The 17,097-nt window shown below is 41.4% G+C and overlaps 2 protein-coding genes across 2 annotated transcripts in view; both read left to right on the top strand.

The window, feature by feature from the left end:
* Positions 1-8,979, top strand: part of LOC115589621 (endophilin-A1-like) — a 35,587-nt gene extending 26,608 nt beyond the window's left edge. The window contains exons 5-9 of the mRNA XM_030430632.1: positions 371-504; positions 586-744; positions 2,013-2,116; positions 2,207-2,337; positions 2,724-8,979. Coding sequence (XP_030286492.1) covers positions 371-504; positions 586-744; positions 2,013-2,116; positions 2,207-2,337; positions 2,724-2,920 — 725 coding nt within the window. The 3' untranslated portion in view covers positions 2,921-8,979. The remainder of the gene's footprint in view (positions 1-370; positions 505-585; positions 745-2,012; positions 2,117-2,206; positions 2,338-2,723) is intronic.
* Positions 8,980-10,344: 1,365 nt separating this feature from the next.
* On the top strand, positions 10,345-16,790 carry LOC115590221 (acidic leucine-rich nuclear phosphoprotein 32 family member B-like). The gene is made up of 7 exons (XM_030431502.1): positions 10,345-10,524; positions 13,037-13,186; positions 13,431-13,553; positions 13,842-14,034; positions 14,141-14,238; positions 14,391-14,460; positions 14,996-16,790. The coding sequence occupies exons 1-7, from the start codon at positions 10,471-10,473 to the stop codon at positions 15,070-15,072; spliced, it is 765 nt and encodes a 254-aa protein (XP_030287362.1). The 5' UTR covers positions 10,345-10,470; the 3' UTR covers positions 15,073-16,790.
* Positions 16,791-17,097: the final 307 nt, after the last annotated feature.

The following is a 17,097-nucleotide window of genomic DNA, read 5'->3' as shown; positions in this document are numbered from 1 at the left end:
AGTTGAGGGTCACCAGTTCCTTGAGAATGGAGTCTAAATAACTATCATACTTTCACGTCTTCCACCAGCCATCTTCAATGCAGAATTTCTGGCATTCACTTATTAGATTTAAATCAGGCCGGACTGAGGTCAAGTTGTGTTTTCAGACATTCATAAAAGGCTCTCTGTCAGACTTTTAAGTAACCAGAACCCAGAAATGAACCACAAAGCACTAGAAAAGGTCAGAGGATGCCAAAGTAAAGAGTCCGTCCGACTCTCTCGACATCAACTAAACACACTCAAATCAATAGATGGCTTTTTGACTACTTCCTGTCAAGGATAATCCCTCCTCACTATTTCTCTCCATCTTCCCTCTATCCCTTCCTTCTAGGTATGGCACTGATCGACGCCAGCGAGGCGATGAAGGAGCTTGGGGAGGTGAAGGACGCTCTGGACATGGAGGTCAAACAGAACTTCATCGACCCGCTACAGAACCTCCACGACAAAGACCTCAAAGAGATACAGGTGAGTAAAACACCATTATCGGTGAGATTGTTATTGAATGATTTCCGTGTTGGAGCTTACTACTGTCCCCGTCCACTGCAGCACCACTTGAAGAAGATGGAGGGCCGCCGTCTGGACTTCGACTACAAGAAGAAGCGTCAGGGGAAAGTCCAGGAGGATGAAATCAAACAGGCGCTGGAGAAGTTTGATGAGAGCAAAGAGATCGCAGAGCAGAGCATGTTCAACCTGCTGGAGAGCGACGTAAGGACGCCTGATCTGCTTCTATGTTTAGGACTGGAACTACCAGTCATTTTCAAATGATCTGCCAACTGTTCGATCAATCAGTCGTTTTAACGTCCGTGTTGATTGTAAAGAGAGTTTTATTTACACTGAAGTCATTTTTATCCGTCATAGTTTCTGTCAACTTTATTTCTAATGACTTTATGAATGAAAGAGAGGAGGATGACATGCAGCAAAGGCCTGCAGGGTTCCACATTCAAACCCTGCGGCGAGGACACAGCCTCTGTACACCGGGCACACACTACCAACTGAGGACACAGCCTCTGTATGCAGGTTGCACACACACTACTGACTGAAGACACAGCCTCTGTACGCAGGTTGCACGCACACTACCGTCTGAGGACACAGCCTCTGTACACAGGTTTCACACACTACCGACTGAGGACACAGCCTCTGTACACAGGTTTCACACACTACCGACTGAGGACACAGCCTCTGTACACAGGTTTCACACACTACCGTCTGAGGACACGGCCTCTGTACGCAGGTTGCACGCACACTACCGTCTGAGGACACGGCCTCTGTACACCAGGAACACACTACCGACTGAGAACACAGCCTCTGTACACAGGTTTCACACACTACCAACTGAGGACACAGCCTCTATATACAGGTTTCACACACTACCAACTGAGGACACAGCCTCTATATACAGGTTTCACACACTACCGACTGAGAACACAGCCTCTGTACACAGGTTTCACACACTACCGACTGAGGACACAGCCTCTATACACTGGGCACACACTACCGACTGAGGACACAGCCTCTGTACACAGGTTTCACACACTACCGACTGATGACACAGCCTCTATATACAGGTTTCACACACTACCGACTGAGCTAGTGAGGCATCAATTTTTTGACATTTTTTAGATATTTTATGGACCAAACAATTGATTAATTGATAATTTAATTGTTAGTTGCAGCACCAACAGAAAAGTGTTGAGGATGGCGTGGGTGAAACTTTACAAACATACATTTCTAAACCATAGTGAATCAGCATTTTCATAAACATGGACGTCAGGAAAAATTTTATTGGTGAAGGACACACACTTAATCAAATATTCATTATGTTGATGTTAACATGGTTCCCTTGTTGCCATAGTTACAGTTTTCAATAGGGTCCCATCCTGTGCCATGCTGTGTGGAGCCAGACTCAGGCCCAGCATGGATACAGAACAGGGATGGTAATGGAAACAACATATGTGTGTGTGTGTGTGTTGCAGATAGAGCAGGTGAGCCAGCTGGCAGCGTTGGTTCAGGCCCAGTTGGAGTACCACAGCCGCTCTGCCGAAATCCTCCAACAGCTCTCCAGCAAGATGGAGGACAGGTATTGATCCGTTGGCTCGGCTGTGATAAAAATAACCCAGCTGACATCGATCAATGTGGATACACAAACTTTTTTTTGTTAACTGTCCAGGATAAAAGAAGTGTCCAGTAAACCGAGGAAGGAGTACGCTCCGAAACCCAGAATGACCCTGGAGCTGCTGCCCCCCAGCGAGAGCCACAACGGAGGGATCCACTCTGCCAAATCGCCCGGAAGATCACCAGGTAAGGAGCTCGGGGGTGTTGAATGAGCGTCAGACGGCCTTCTGCCATGTCACGACTCAACACACAAGGGCCGCCAGGAACAAAAATTAACATCAGGAACAATAATTGTTTGATTCATCTCATTTAGTGTGTCATTATGAAGGTCAAACAACAAAGCAGCCGGGACACCTCATGATGTCGAAATGAGACGAGTGTGTTGGAATTTTTCGTTCCTCAGTTGACAACTCACGTGAAATAAAGTGTGATGTTGACCAATAGAAGCACTATAACACACACTGGAATGTAAATGCAAGAAAGCTATGAAAAGCTAACTGGCACAAGGGGCTGTAGCACTTTATTTACAAGTCTGATTAAATCTCACACTTGCTGTTTCTGTCTCCTCACAGCCCCCATGGACCAGCCCTGTTGCCGAGCACTCTACGACTTTGAACCAGAGAACGAAGGCGAGCTGGGCTTCAAAGAGGGCGACGTCATCACCCTGACCAACCAGATCGACGACAACTGGTACGAGGGCATGATCAACGGCCAGTCGGGCTTCTTCCCCATCAACTACGTGGATATCCTGGTGCCGCTCCCTCATTAGGTCCCGCCATCGACCTGATCCTTCTCCCCTCGACCAATCCAGACACCCTGAAAACAGCCTGTAATTGCGTATAAAAACAACAAACCACGCCCTCCTTCTACTTCTACTTCTTCTTCTGTGCTTCTGTGCGATTCTGCTTTCACAAAATGGACTGAAGTGACTGTGACAGAGACGGAGACGCGGTGGACGAGGCAGTAGGACAGTGATTAGAGGAGGATTTTTTTAGCGTGAGACATGCAGAAGAGAGGGAGAAGAGAAGGACTGAAGAGACGAGAAGATGATGATCTTTTGCAGCACAGTGCTCACTCAGTAGTGCTCCGCTCAGCCGGGCAGCGCCGGATACCAGTGAGGCTTCGGAGACTTGCGAAGAAGGCACGGTGTATATGTACGTGCATGTATGTGTCTGTATGTGCGTTTCGACTTGTTCTTACTCTATTATGATCAAGCCAGCACAAATTCCTGCTCGTCAGTTCAACTGCCTGGCAGCTTTTTTGTGAAAACTGTCTTCTCGTCTTTCTTGCTGTCTTTCTCTCAAAGTACTTCTGTCTTTTTCTACCTTGACTTGCCTTCCTGTGCTTTTCTTCAGCCTAAGAGCTCTCAGCACTCCCTGTCTTTTCTTTCTTTCTTTGCTCCTTCCCTCCTCGGCTAGCACTGCCTTTCAGCATGGTTCCATACCGATATGCAGACCTTTCGACCGACCATCCAAAGCTGCAGACGGTCACCAGACCCTCCTGCTTTTGATTGAGTACATCTCTTGTAACATACTCTGCTGTTCTCAGCTCAGTGGCTGCATGCATGAACCAGCCAAACCAAAACGTTTGAGTGTTAAGACGTCGGAGCGAATATGGCAGTATCTGCAATAAGTTTCCAGAACGAAGAGGAGAATGAAGGAGATTTTAACAGGTGATGAGGGTCAGGACACTCATTCATCATTAAACATGTCAGCTCAAGCGATGAAATGAAAACTCTGGGTTACATGTTTTTTCTCAGCAGCGATATGCTAACACAACCAGCACAGGCCAGTTGTACCGAACAGAACTTCTTACCGGGTCGATGCACAGATAAGTCGTGGGGTTATTACAGCAGGCAAAAGAGGAAAGGATGCTTGTTTTTTCTCTGTATACAATTCTGAGTCACCCATCCACAGTGTTGTGTGTGTACTGTGTGGAGTAGATGCTTGTTGATTTGTCGTACTCGTGGCTTTTGCATGCAAGACTACGGAGGTAGCTGTTCTAAAAATTCCTGTTTTTTAAACACGAATGATGCCCAGTGTGTCCTGAAGGCAACAGAACTTCCTTCATTAAGACGTCACGTTAGCTGCCACTCTAGAACCCACAGAGATTCTAGAACTCTTGCGATACATTCCAGAACCTTCAAAGCGTTCTAATGGTCTTTATAGCGTGTTACTATGGATCCCACTGCTTTTACTCCACCTCTGATTGGCTACTCTGCCTCTGACGCACACCCTGATATTCTACTTCCAACCCTAAACAACCCAACCAATGATGGCAACCATTCAGAGACAGATTCTTGGCAACAAGAGCAACAAGATTCATAATAACCCCTCTGTACCCACTTTTTCACCAAACTTGCTCTGATTCCTGAACCGGTTCTGATATTTGGAACCTTGTTGCTATCTGATTCTCGAGTGGAACTACAGTAATCAAGGATGCATCATCGACGGAGGGCGACTTGTATGTAGATTATGATGGACGAAGTTCAGTTCCCACTTGAGAATCCCTGCTACTTTTGGTCTCAGCTGGAAAACAGCTTCTCAGACTTGTAAATAATTTATTTATAAGTGCTACGAAAGGTTAAAAATTACCCGTGTTTACTGGAATGGAACTGGTTCCAAGTTGTTGAAAGAAAAGGCACCATGTACTCATCAGTTAAATGTTCTAGGACATTTGTAAATCTTGTCTTGCTCAAGTTCTCAATTTAATATTTGAAAACCTTGACAGCACAGAATAATTTAGAAACATTCTGGACTGTATGAGAATGTTTCCCGTTCGTTTATAAGGTGCAATCTCATTTATTCAGCCGTTGTCAGAACATTCTAGAAGCCTCAAATTCCTCTTAGGTTAGAGAACTTAAGTATTGGTGGTAACTTTAAGCCGTGGTCGTTCAATGGAGTATCATCACATACGATATAATGTGGGACTTGTTCAGTGGCTACAACTGTTACTGCACCAAAGTGCTACCTGCCTCTGTGTGCGTATGTATCAGCAGTGTTTGTACGGCAGTATTAATAAGTCTACTCAAACAAAGATTCATGTTATTTGGTGTTGAATGCTCTTTAATAATTCAGCTCTTTATCGATGATGATAGATTAAAAAATCAAACTTTTAAAGACAATGGAAACCATCAGTTCAGGTGAAAACATTTATAAAAACCAAAGTTTGGGTGTTTTGACTTTAAAAAGCAGCAAAACATTTTTTAACTAAAAAATTTTACTGGCTTTTGTCTCGCAGCTTTAGCACGTGTTGACTATTGCTAACTAGAAGACAAGCTGACGGAGGGATTCAGATACAATCCAAATCGAGGCTAACAGAGATGGAAATGTTGTGGCAGTGTTAAGGGATTTGTTCAAATGTGTTTTTCTGTTTTTATGATTTGTTGTTCTGTTTAAACGAGACGTTAAAGTGAAGAATTTACCATTTTATTCATGACTTGTTGAGAAGGACATTCAGAATGGTGCTGGGTTTATATCAACTCCATTGTACATAACAAAATACTTTCAAAGATTCTGGTTCTGGTGCAAACAGGAGGCTAAAACCAGTTAGCTTAATGGGTTTGTTGCTCTCGTTCACCATGCTAACATTTTTAAATATTTTAACTGAGATTTTTTCTATCCAGGCATTATTTATTACCGCATCAAACAAGCAGCAGGAATCTGTGCTAGCATGGCTAATGCTAATGCGCCAGATGTGGCTAACCAGCTAGCCTCTCGCTTCACATTCCTGTGCAGGCATTTCTCTGTGATGCAGTGTTGTGCAGAATACCTAAACGTTGGAAGATGTACAGATGCTTCACTTTTGTATCCTGAATTATTCTGAATACTTGTGTTCCGTTACGGACGGCGCTGTGGTGATGTCACAGTGTCGGGATGCTTCTGTAGCCGTTTAGCCAAGTCGGAAAAGTGAGACGTTGTTGATGATATCGTGCTGGTTCTTGACATGTTAGTTGACAGTAATAATAATTTACCAGGTAAGAAAATGTTACAAAGGGGAGACGCTACAGGTGAAAACACCATTTTTTCATGCTCTGGTCACATTTGAGATTTTGAGCTATTTTACTTCCAACCGTGTCTTATTTTAGATCAAATATCAGTTCTGGACATTAATGCTAATTGGTGCGTATATTCAGTGTTTTTGGTCTAAAAATGTACGTAAATATAATGTCACAATTCAAATTTTTTGAGCCAGATATATCCAGTTCAACAGCTCCAAACGTTCCAGTCTACAATCTGAAGGGTTTTACAGAGGTTGTTCATATATCCTTCACAGCCTGATTTATAGATCATTTTATTAAATAAAAAAACATAGCGAAAATAGCTTTTTACGGTTGTTGACAGTGTTTTCGGATGTGACAGAAACGGATCCATAAAAACCTTTCACTCCAATATATCAGCAAAATGAAACGAGAAGTTTTGAACCTGACTTTAAGATATCCAAGTTCACCTGTAGTGTCCCCTCTTAAATATTTGGTTGAAGGATGTGAAAGTTGAAGGTTTTCCTGGTGTTTTGGACACAAATAGTAATAAATAAGTGCATTTTTAACCAATATAATCAAGACAATAAACACTTAAAAGGCAATAAATGATGATCTAATACTAAAATGAGGAAGAGATGGCTCTGAAGGAAAACTGCAGTCAAATCGATCAATCTATCTATCTATCTATCTATCTATCTATCTGTCTATCTGTCTATCTGTCTATCTGTCTATCTATCTGCTTTAGATCTTATAGACATCTCTTCCATTGCCAAAGCACACGTGACAACGACAATACAATCACAAACAGTCAATCTCGTTGATATTCTCTTTTCACGCACCTGTTTCTGTGTTTCAGGTGGTTGTTAAAGACGAGGGTTCGGAGCACACCTGTGTTCGCTGTTTTTTGTTTTTATTTCTTTGATTTTCTTTGTTCCGTCTCTTGTGATCTGAGTCTGAAACCTGTGGAAAAAGTCTGTGAGCTGCATGAAACTGAACTGCTTCACGTCTGCTGTTTGAGATGGCTTCAAAACTAAAACAAAAAAAGGGGAAGATATTCGTCCTGTTGGCTTTTTCTCGCGCTGCATCGAGCCTTTGTTTACTGATGCCCTTCATTTTCTAATGTTCCGTTTCTGTGTTATTGTTTTTTTTATTTATGTTTTGACTTGGTTTAGCTATATTTGTATAGCTCTCCTCTTTAAATTACAAAGTGCTTTAAGACTGTTTTGAATCTTCTTGAATATGTTTTTATTTATTTGGATCTTTGTTGCTCTTCTTCTTTTTTTGTGTGTTTTCCTTTCTGCTGATTTGCCCTCTATGGCGAGATGTATTCTAACCTCAATGAGGGACTTGTACAGTGTTACGCTCCATTTTTCCCTTTTCACCTACGTGAGAGGCAGACCTCGGCCATGTTACCCGCCAGAGCTTCACTTCAACTGGGACTGTCTTACACTGCAGCTCGCAGAGCAGAAATACTCTCATTGGTTTGTCTTGAGAAGAGTGACTTTATATTCAGGAGCCGCTGAATGTTGACTGTTTATTAATGTAATAGAAAAACTGAAAACTCCATATTATATATTCAAAACAATGAAATGGAATCATACTGAAGATGATCACTTGGTTTTTGGAGTTGGCCACATGATTAACCCATTAATCACACCATAAAACACCAAATGACCAATTGCTCGTTTTTTTCCAAGAGACCATCGATACTTCTCTCATAACTCTACGATAAAAATGAATCTAGCCAGCACTCCAGACTAGAAGCTCATACTGGTTGCACTGGTGCGCCGAACCTGTTCATTTAGATGCACCAGCACATAATTTAATTAGTAATTTACATTTTAATTTAATTTCTGAACACATTATGTAAATTATTGTAAACAGGAATAATCATCCACAGACATGTTTTTCTTCATTTAAGTCACACGAATCAGGAAATGGCCATAAACTCAATTATTTAAATAAACTACATGACTTCAAGCGCAACAGTGCAACGAATGAAAAGGTTTAGCTGGACTTTTTCGGGACCAAATAAGTTATAAGTTGCACCCTGGAACCACACTAGTGCCAGCAGCTAGTTAGCTTAGCTTAGCATAAAGAGTGAAAATGGGGAAACTGCTAGCTTGATAAAAAAATAAGCAACTCTTCCACTAAAGATTTTTGGATTCATTCTTTTACTTTTGGGGTTAATGTTTACATTTTGGGACCTTTAACATGTAATTTTTATAAAACCAATTAATTATTTTAGTTACTTTCCAGGAAAAAAACAGTGATTCTTTTTAGGCCCCGCCCTCCGATGTTTACGTGAACCAATCAGATTGATTCTGCTCTTGGGGTTGCTGCGGCTTTAAGGAAACGAGATACATATTTTCAGGATGTTATTAGCGTGGCCTTGGTCTGACCTGTGGCTGTGTTACATTAAATGCCTTGTGGCTGTATAAATTAAGCCCTTATGCCTACGGAACCTGGTGTCTTCTGGTGAGCTATGTATGTGTATGCGAGTACATACACACCTTGTTGATATTTATTTATGTATTGTATGTATTCATTTGATTATTTATTTATTTATTCCTGTGTCCTATTTATTGGTTCGGCACCTGTGGCGTATTTGACGATTGTCAATACATTGGTGTATGATGTGGAGGACGGGTGGGGGTGTATGAAGGTATGGGGGGGTTTTGGGCGTGGTCAGTGGAAAAACCTAGCTGTGATACTAACTCTAACTGTTGCGCTCCTCGTATTGGATGATGATATAATCTAAGACCACTGTATGTATAACTGCTTGTCGTGAAGATGAACTACAATGTAATGACAATAAAGAATTAACACTATGATGACACACTGCAGACAACGAGACTCAAATCTGTTCTTCATCGATAGATAAAACACAGAGCAATCAGTCACTTTTAAAATGGTCAATGTTCCTTTTCAATGAGAAATTCTGCTTGCTTTCTTAAGATTGCTTATTGTATTACTAGCTTGTAACACAAGCTACTAAATGTCGGTTATAGCTCAACATATTCTCTAAATTTATGTAGTACTTAAGAGCATTTAGGTAGGAACACTTTGAGGGACAGAGCTGCTACTTTGAGTAAGCTATTTCAATTGTATGCTAGGCTATAAAGCTATATAAGGCTAATTTGAACTGTAATTAAAGTTAGATTTGACCTACAACATCATGGTAATGTTTACATATTAACACATTAATAATACGATCTAATTATTAAATATAACTGACTGTAGCTCCACTGTATTGAATTTTACACATTTACTCATGTGGAATTTTGAATGCAGTAGCCTTTTTAACTTGAGTATTGTCATACTGTGGTGTTGCTTCTGTTACTTAACTAAATGATTTCACTACTTCTTCCACCAACGACTGTAGTTATCTTATAAAACATGCCAGTTATTGAACGCAGCCATCCATTGTTTTTTTAGTGTAATGAGCCAAAATGGCCGCCGATGGCGCCATGGAGACGTGTTTCCCTCCTCGCTACCGTTTCCCTCCTTTTACTCACCAACTTCTGATGCTTTCAAGTGCGCCTCGGAATCTATACACTCACATTTTTTCGCCCCAAAAAACACGTATTTTTTAATCAGGCGTTGTATTAGAATAACCCAGTGACTCATGATTTTATCTTCAACGTTTTCTGATAATTACTTGTAAAAACCAAGCGTGATGAAAGAGTGAAGAGGAGGATTTAGATACGGTTACAACAACAAAAATGAACATTCATTACCATTAAACAACCAGGATTTGACCCAGCTTAAGAGCATGGTTGATAGCTTGATCTCACTCTGCATTTAGTGAAACATCTTTCATTTTGTCAGTCCTTCTTGGGTTTACTCATTTGCTGGATCGCCAATGTGCGCTGTGAAAGCACAAATTCCGATACTTTCCGGGGCATTTTAAGGTTACGAACGGCTTGACCCACTTTTCACACACGACACTGGAACGTCTCACCCGCGTCAAGCTCGACAGGAAGAGAGAGGCGACAACCGGAAGTACGATAGTCGGCCTTCACAATCAATGTATAATATGATATCTCTTAATACATGAAAGAAGACGATTTGGACGATATTAAAAGTTAAACATACAGTAAAATGCATTGTTGTTCGTCTGTAGAATAAAACTGCGTCTGTTCATTCAAATTTATTCCCGTGGCGCTTCCGGTGTGATCATATGAACTTTACTTTGGAGGTCTTACCCGGAAGTCTTATATCGTCACTATAGCTAGCTTCACACTGGTTCCGCGTGTTGATACTGAAGAGAGGATCGAGGAGAAACAAGTTTTTCGCATCGCAGAGACTCAAACTCAGGCCAAAATCACGGGAAAATGGACATGAAGAAGAGGGTCAACTTAGAGCTGAGGCACCGGTCGCCGACAGAAGTGAGTAACCCGGTTTGTTGTCTTGTTTATGCGGTGTAAACTTGACCGGCCGGAGGAAGGAGGGGTGGCGACTGCCGAGCACATGGCAGAGTGTCTGCAGCTCCCGAAAAAGTGCTAAAATGTCTATTTACTATCCAACGCTACACGTGAAGACGAGTAAAAGTCCGGCAAACAGTTTAATAATGGGCATTTTGTATATTTAATCCACTACCAGAGGTCATTAGTTTGATCGGAGGTAAACAGCCCAGTTGCGCAGCTGTTTACCGCCTTGTTTTCCGCTTCATGTCTTCATTTATCTCTCTTATTTAGGTAAAAACTGTGCTGCACATTGTTAATTATCAGTAATAAACGATGCCCGTGCAGCAGAACGTGCATTAACCCGCTGCGAGTGCGCTGAAATAAACATCCGTGTCCGCCGGGGCCCGGCTAATATCTGGAACACGCATTATTTCGAGGTTATAATACGGTTTATAACGGCGCTGCATGAGCCGGTTTCGATTTAAACACACCGGAGACTTCATATTCTTCTGTCGACGAACTTTAACGCTTTGTGTTGTGGGATAATCGCAAAATAAGTGACCAACTAAAACGTTATCAGGCGTAAAATGACTCATCACGTTATCGCTTTTTATCGCGTAATACTCGTGCAAAGCAGGAAATGCGTCATTGTTTTCCAAAATTTACTAACTAAGTTTCTAAAATATTTGTAGTTTACACGCTAGTTTTCAGCTGCAAACTCGTCGTCATCAAGTTTGTAAAAAAAAAATTGTTTTTAGATTTATTAATTAAAAATTGACGTTAATATTAACGGTCCTCCAGAGATTAGTCGGAGCCCGTGTCCATAAGGTGCTAAGGGCGCGTAGCTAGTGGCGTGCTAACGCTAGCTAGCTAAAGCGGCTACTTCGTTACTGCTTCTTCTGCTGAAGTCTCCTCCATTAACGTTACCACTCATTAAAACACCATGTAGCCCGTGTCTTTCTCCACCGGGTTCACGAGCCGGGATTATAAATAAGAAGCGGGTGGAGGTGGAGGTGCAGTTAGCAGGGAGCTAGCAGAGGAGCTAACCTAGCAGCGTTACATGTGTGTGGAGTTTATAAACAGAGTCCCGGCCGGGATCCGTTCCATTATGAAGCCACAAGAGTCCTTTTCAACAAGACCGCAGCGTGTAGCTCTTCCTAGTGGTGGATGTTAATGTTGTTATGACCTTTAGACCAGATAGTTAATATTAAAGAGGCTGCAGCTACTTTAAATCTGTTAATTAGCTATAAAAACATGATAAACTCGCTGCCTCACCGTCTCAAGATGCCCAAAAATAAAATTGGTTTCAACGTCTCAGGTGTTAATGAACCAAGCTCTTAATTGATGAATTAATGGAAAAACTGACTTATTAGAGCTGGATAATGTTTCAAATACTGTTTTTTGTTTTTTGTTTTTTTACATGTATTAATTTGAACCGCTGTGATTAATCGAATAGTTGTCGACTCTTAAATCACACCGTTTTTTTTTTAAGAAGAAAACAACTTACTTCTCTCATTCCAGCTTGTTAAATATGAATATGTTGTGGTTTCTTTCCTCCTCTGTGATAGTAAACTGAAAATCTTAAGGTTGTAGACAAAACAAGACACTTGAGGACGAAACACTGATCAACATTTTTTACCCGTTTTTCTTTTAGGGATCAAAAACAAATTAGTTGTTATATTTATTTGTTTCAGCCTCAGAATTGATACCAGAGTGAGAAAAAAAAAATCAGTTTTTCACTTGAGAAATAAATCCAAAATCTAACATTTCATAATTTCTTGAATAATAATAAGAGAGAAAGTAAACAGTTCAATATAGAGCTGCAAGGATCAGTTTGATTAATCAATGAGTAGATCAGATGAAAAGTAACTTCCATCTGTCTTTGGTTAATCGATGCAGTTAAAAATGTTAAAACATTTTCTGGTTCCAGCATCTCACATGTGAGGATTTGCTGCTTTTTACCTCATTTCTGACAGTGAATAAAGAGTCTTTGGGTTTTGGACCGTTTGTTGGATCAAAGATGTCACTTTTTTCACAATTTCTTTGACATTTTATCTAATTAAACTATTAATCAACTAATTGTGAAAATTACAGGCAGATTAATCAACAAAGACGATTGTTAGTTTGCTCCCTACCAGAACAAATCTTGTCCTGTTGTGTTCTAGTGAGTGTTTGAAAGGGAAATACGGTGGTTTCTGCACAGCCGCCTGTGGTTTTCACCTGTTGTCATTTGTAATATTCAAATTGTCTTTCACGTTAATTAGCAGAGCTCGTGGGGGTAAAGTGACTATCAGGATTAGTCACACGACAACGCGATAGTCAAATCAGGAAATGAAAGTACTTGAGAAGCAGATCTGCGGCTCATGCAGACAGTCAATAAAAAGATCACAGCCGTACATTTGATAAAGGCCGATCAGGAGTCCGTTTGACTGTGTGTAACATATTATATCGGTATAAAAACACTCATTTGAAACCCTTCCTGACCCGCCCTCAGGTCCAGGAGCTGGTTCTGGATAACTGTCGCACTGGCGAAGGGAAGATTGAAGGAATCACAGAAGAGTTCTCGAACCTGGAGCTGCTCAGCCTCATCAACGTCGGCCTGACCAGCGTAGCAGACATCCCCAAACTGGACAAACTCAAAAAGGTAACAGAAGCAAAACGCACACGGACGGTTTCACTTTGAAGTTTTTTAACATAATCCGGTTTAACAATCTATCATGTAAATCAAAAATCTTTGATGTTTGAAATGAAACAATCTCCTTTTTGTTTTTGTTTGTCTCTTTGAAATGGCTATCTTAAAATCTTATGTGCAGAAAAAATAGATCAAAACTAGGACTGATTTTGTGGTTCCTGTGGGTTTAAAAACGTTTCCTTGTTCTTCTGTGCAGTTGGAGTTGAGTGACAACAGGATATCAGGCGGTCTGGAGGTTCTGGCGGAGCGGCTGGTGAACCTGACGCACCTGAACCTCAGTGGCAACAAGTTCAAAGACATCAGCACCCTGGAGCCCCTGGTGGGTTTCACTCTCACCCAAGACCTCACAGAGTTTAAATGACGGGACCGTGGTTGTGTATTTTGTTGGGAGGGTTTCAGACAGCAGCTCTGTCTGAAACCCCTCTTTGTTTAAGCTCCTGTCTCTTTAAGGCCCAGAGTCTGCTCTGATTGGTCAGCCATTGATTGATCCACCTGTTGTTTTTTTGTTAACTTGCATATTTTCCACTTTTTTTGGGATTATTCTGTTTGAATCTAAACAAAAGTTGTATCTGAACTCGCCTGTGATCTCGTCTGTTTGCTCCTCCAGAAAAAGCTTCCCCAGCTGAAGAGTCTCGACCTGTTTAACTGCGAGGTGACCAACCTGGCCGACTACAGAGAGTCCATCTTCAAGCTCCTCCCCCAGCTCACCTACCTGGACGGCTACGACATCGACGACTGCGAGGCGTCCGACTCCGACGGAGAAGGAGACGGCATCGAGGATGAGGACGAAGAAGGAGAAGGTGAGCGTTGCTTTCACTCTCAGTGACCCAGAGATGATCGTCCTCTTCCGTCACAATCGGCTCCCTCAGCTGCAAGTTATTGATCCACTGTGTTTCTTTATTCCAGAGGGCGAGTCAGAGGACTTCGAGGAGGAGGAAGAGGAGGATGAGGAGGACGTAGTGGCCGAAGAGGACGATGATGATGATGACAGCGCTGATGATGAGGTGAGTCCAGAGCTTTTCTGCAAAATCAGTTAATTTCTTTGTTTGTTTCCTTGCTTGTGTTCTTTAACTTACACTAAAACACACAGTCGTGCTGCAGCTCTCTGCTTCGTTGTGATTCTTTAAGTTGACAGTATTGACCTTTCTCTCTGCAGGATGGAGAGGTGAACGGAGACGTGGACAGTGAGGATGATGACGACGATGATGACGATGAGGATGATGATGGTCAGTAACAATGTGTCTCCTTTACCTCCACGCAGTCCTCTTCATCATCAGCTTTTATTTTACTTTTCTAGATGAGCTCACAGACTCATCGTCTTTGTTCTTCGGTGCCAAAAAGAGGAAATGCTTTTAAAAACTTGAGATTTTCCACGTCAAACATTGTATTCTGAAATATTTCCTCATCGAATGACCTAAAAATCATCATGAAATGAGAATATACAACGTCATGTTACATCACGTTTATGATAACTTGGCACAGTTGTTTAAATCAAATAGATTTATTGTCAGAAATCCTGAGTTTAATTTTTTGTTTTCAGGTTTTTAAAAGTTTTGTGGTTTTGGATAAAATGCTTGAAATTGTAAGAGCATTATTTTCATAGTAGTAAATCTCTTGTGTGATTGTTGTTGGCGTCAGCTGGGGTTGATGCAAGAGTAACTAACAGTAACATCTGATTTAATGTTCATCATGTTTCTATCAACGGTTAAAAATCAGTTCACCCTGATCTGACGGTTGTTGTTGTTGCCATCTTATCAACAGATGAGGATTCGTCTCCAGCCAAAGGAGAGAAGAGGAAGAGGGACCCTGATGATGAGGACGATGAAGATGATGATTGAGGACCCATGAAGACCCCGCAATCCCTCCCCCTATCCCCGACCTCCTCCCCCTCCCCCACCAACGCTCGTCCTCCTCCTCCAGCTCCTCCACTCACTTGTTCGACTCCTGGGCTGCGTTCCATCTCTAAAAACAGGTCTCCTCTCGTTGGACCCTCGTCAGTTCCTCTCCTGCAGACCGGAACAACCGTCGGCAACTTCCGTTAATTAGTACCATTCATAATAAATCCCAAATGTTCTCCAACATTTTTAATCGCACAAGTTTCCTCTAAAAGTGTCCTAGAAGAAGTTCCTGTTGACATGATTAGAACTTTAAATTCACAAAACTGGTCGGAGCTCCAACCAAAGGTAGAAAGCCTGAAATTTGTGAAAATTATAGAGCAGAAAGTTACAACTTCAGATGTCTTATGTCCAACCTACAGCCCAAAATCCCCAAACAATCTGTTTAAATATCATTTGAGAAGAAACAAGTAGAAATATTCTCATTTTTGGAGCTTTAGAACCAGTGCAGAACAAAAGACGGTCGCCGAGCAGCGCAAACTATGACGTGACCAGAAAAACACGTACATAGGTTGATTTCTGTTATTGGTTTTTGATGTTAATTCTGTCAGAGAAGATGTAGGAAATTGGACTTTGGTGATTGTGGCTTCCGGTCTAAAATTAAAAAAAAATCAGCGACTTTGCAAACCAGAACCTCGGACGAGAGTTAAAAACATGTTACTTTTCTGCGTACTTTGCATCTTAATTTTGTCAACAGGTTCGACTGGACACTTGCAGAGAGATTTATCACATCAACTGAATTTGTTGTGTCTCAGGAAATTAAATCTAGGAATTTGCGCTCCAATTTCCTACTCTGTTAACGAGACGTAAACGCATCACAGGAGCTTTAAAGCGACGCATTCCTGAGGCGACGTTTAAGACATTTGGCGTCACAATCGAGTTATTTTGTGATCAAAACATGATAAGCTTGAGTTTTCTGTATTTCTGTAATTTTTCTTAGGTCACAAACTATCTCGATTACAAGAAAAGTTGGTCATTTAAACTTTTCCAATCAATTTCTATGTAATATTTCAAATGATGTACAATGTCAGAACCTTTATGAGTGATCGTGGTAAACTTACTTCGTGCACACGCTTGAATTTTGAGGCCAAATCTGCAGAAGGAGACTGAACAAAGGCTCATGGGAGGTAAACCAAACTCTAGATTCCCATCATTCCTGTGTTCCCCTTTAACATCACCTTTCTCTGGGACTGAATCAGCAGCTATGACGTCATCACCACGCTCCCGACAGGCACTGTGATGTCATCGACAGATGGTCAAACCAAGTGATCCCCCCCTCCTGAAAAACCTCCACCCACCTTCCCGTTCCCTCCCCCCCGAGGCCGAGCGCGCTCAGGGCAAACTGTGTTCTCTCTTTTTTGCCAACAGAGCTTTTTAAAAGAAATATTTTTTCAGAGAAATTGTTTTTGTTTAATTTTGTATGGTTGTCTGGGGACACTCGCTCTCTCTCTCTTTCTCTGTCTCTCTCTCTGCCTCTCGATTCTTTTCTCTTCCTGCTCAGTAGAGAGATCCAGTCGATCCTTCACACTTACACTGACTAGTTGAGGTTTTGTTTTTTCTTTTATTTTGTTTTTTTTTACTTTCTGTAAGTTAAAGGAAAAACAAACAAAAAAACACACAAAAAGGACTTTGTAAATAAAATCTTAACATTTTGCTCCTGGCGTCTCCTCTCTGGTATTTGTCTCCATGATAAGCTCGACTGACTTTGCTCTGACGTCGCTTTTGCAGGCATTTCGGCGTAAATTTGTTTAAAAATAAACAGAAAAGTTTGACCATGAAATGTCAGAAAGTCACTGAAGTCGAGTCAGATAACTGCTGCTTATTGTTATCAGTGCACATGTCGGCTGACAAGTAACACCAAGTTGCAGTGAAGAAATCCAATTGTCTTTTCAGCTCTTTCAAATAGTGTTGTCATTACATCTTTATTCCAGCAGAGGGCACCAGCCAGCAAATTTTCAACTGTAAAGT

This window comes from Sparus aurata, chromosome 10 (assembly GCF_900880675.1).
Source record: "Sparus aurata chromosome 10, fSpaAur1.1, whole genome shotgun sequence".
In the NCBI taxonomy this organism is placed as follows: domain Eukaryota; kingdom Metazoa; phylum Chordata; class Actinopteri; order Spariformes; family Sparidae; genus Sparus; species Sparus aurata.
The sequence above is the reverse complement of the archived record's forward strand: the minus strand, read 5'-3'. Positions and strand labels throughout refer to the sequence as shown.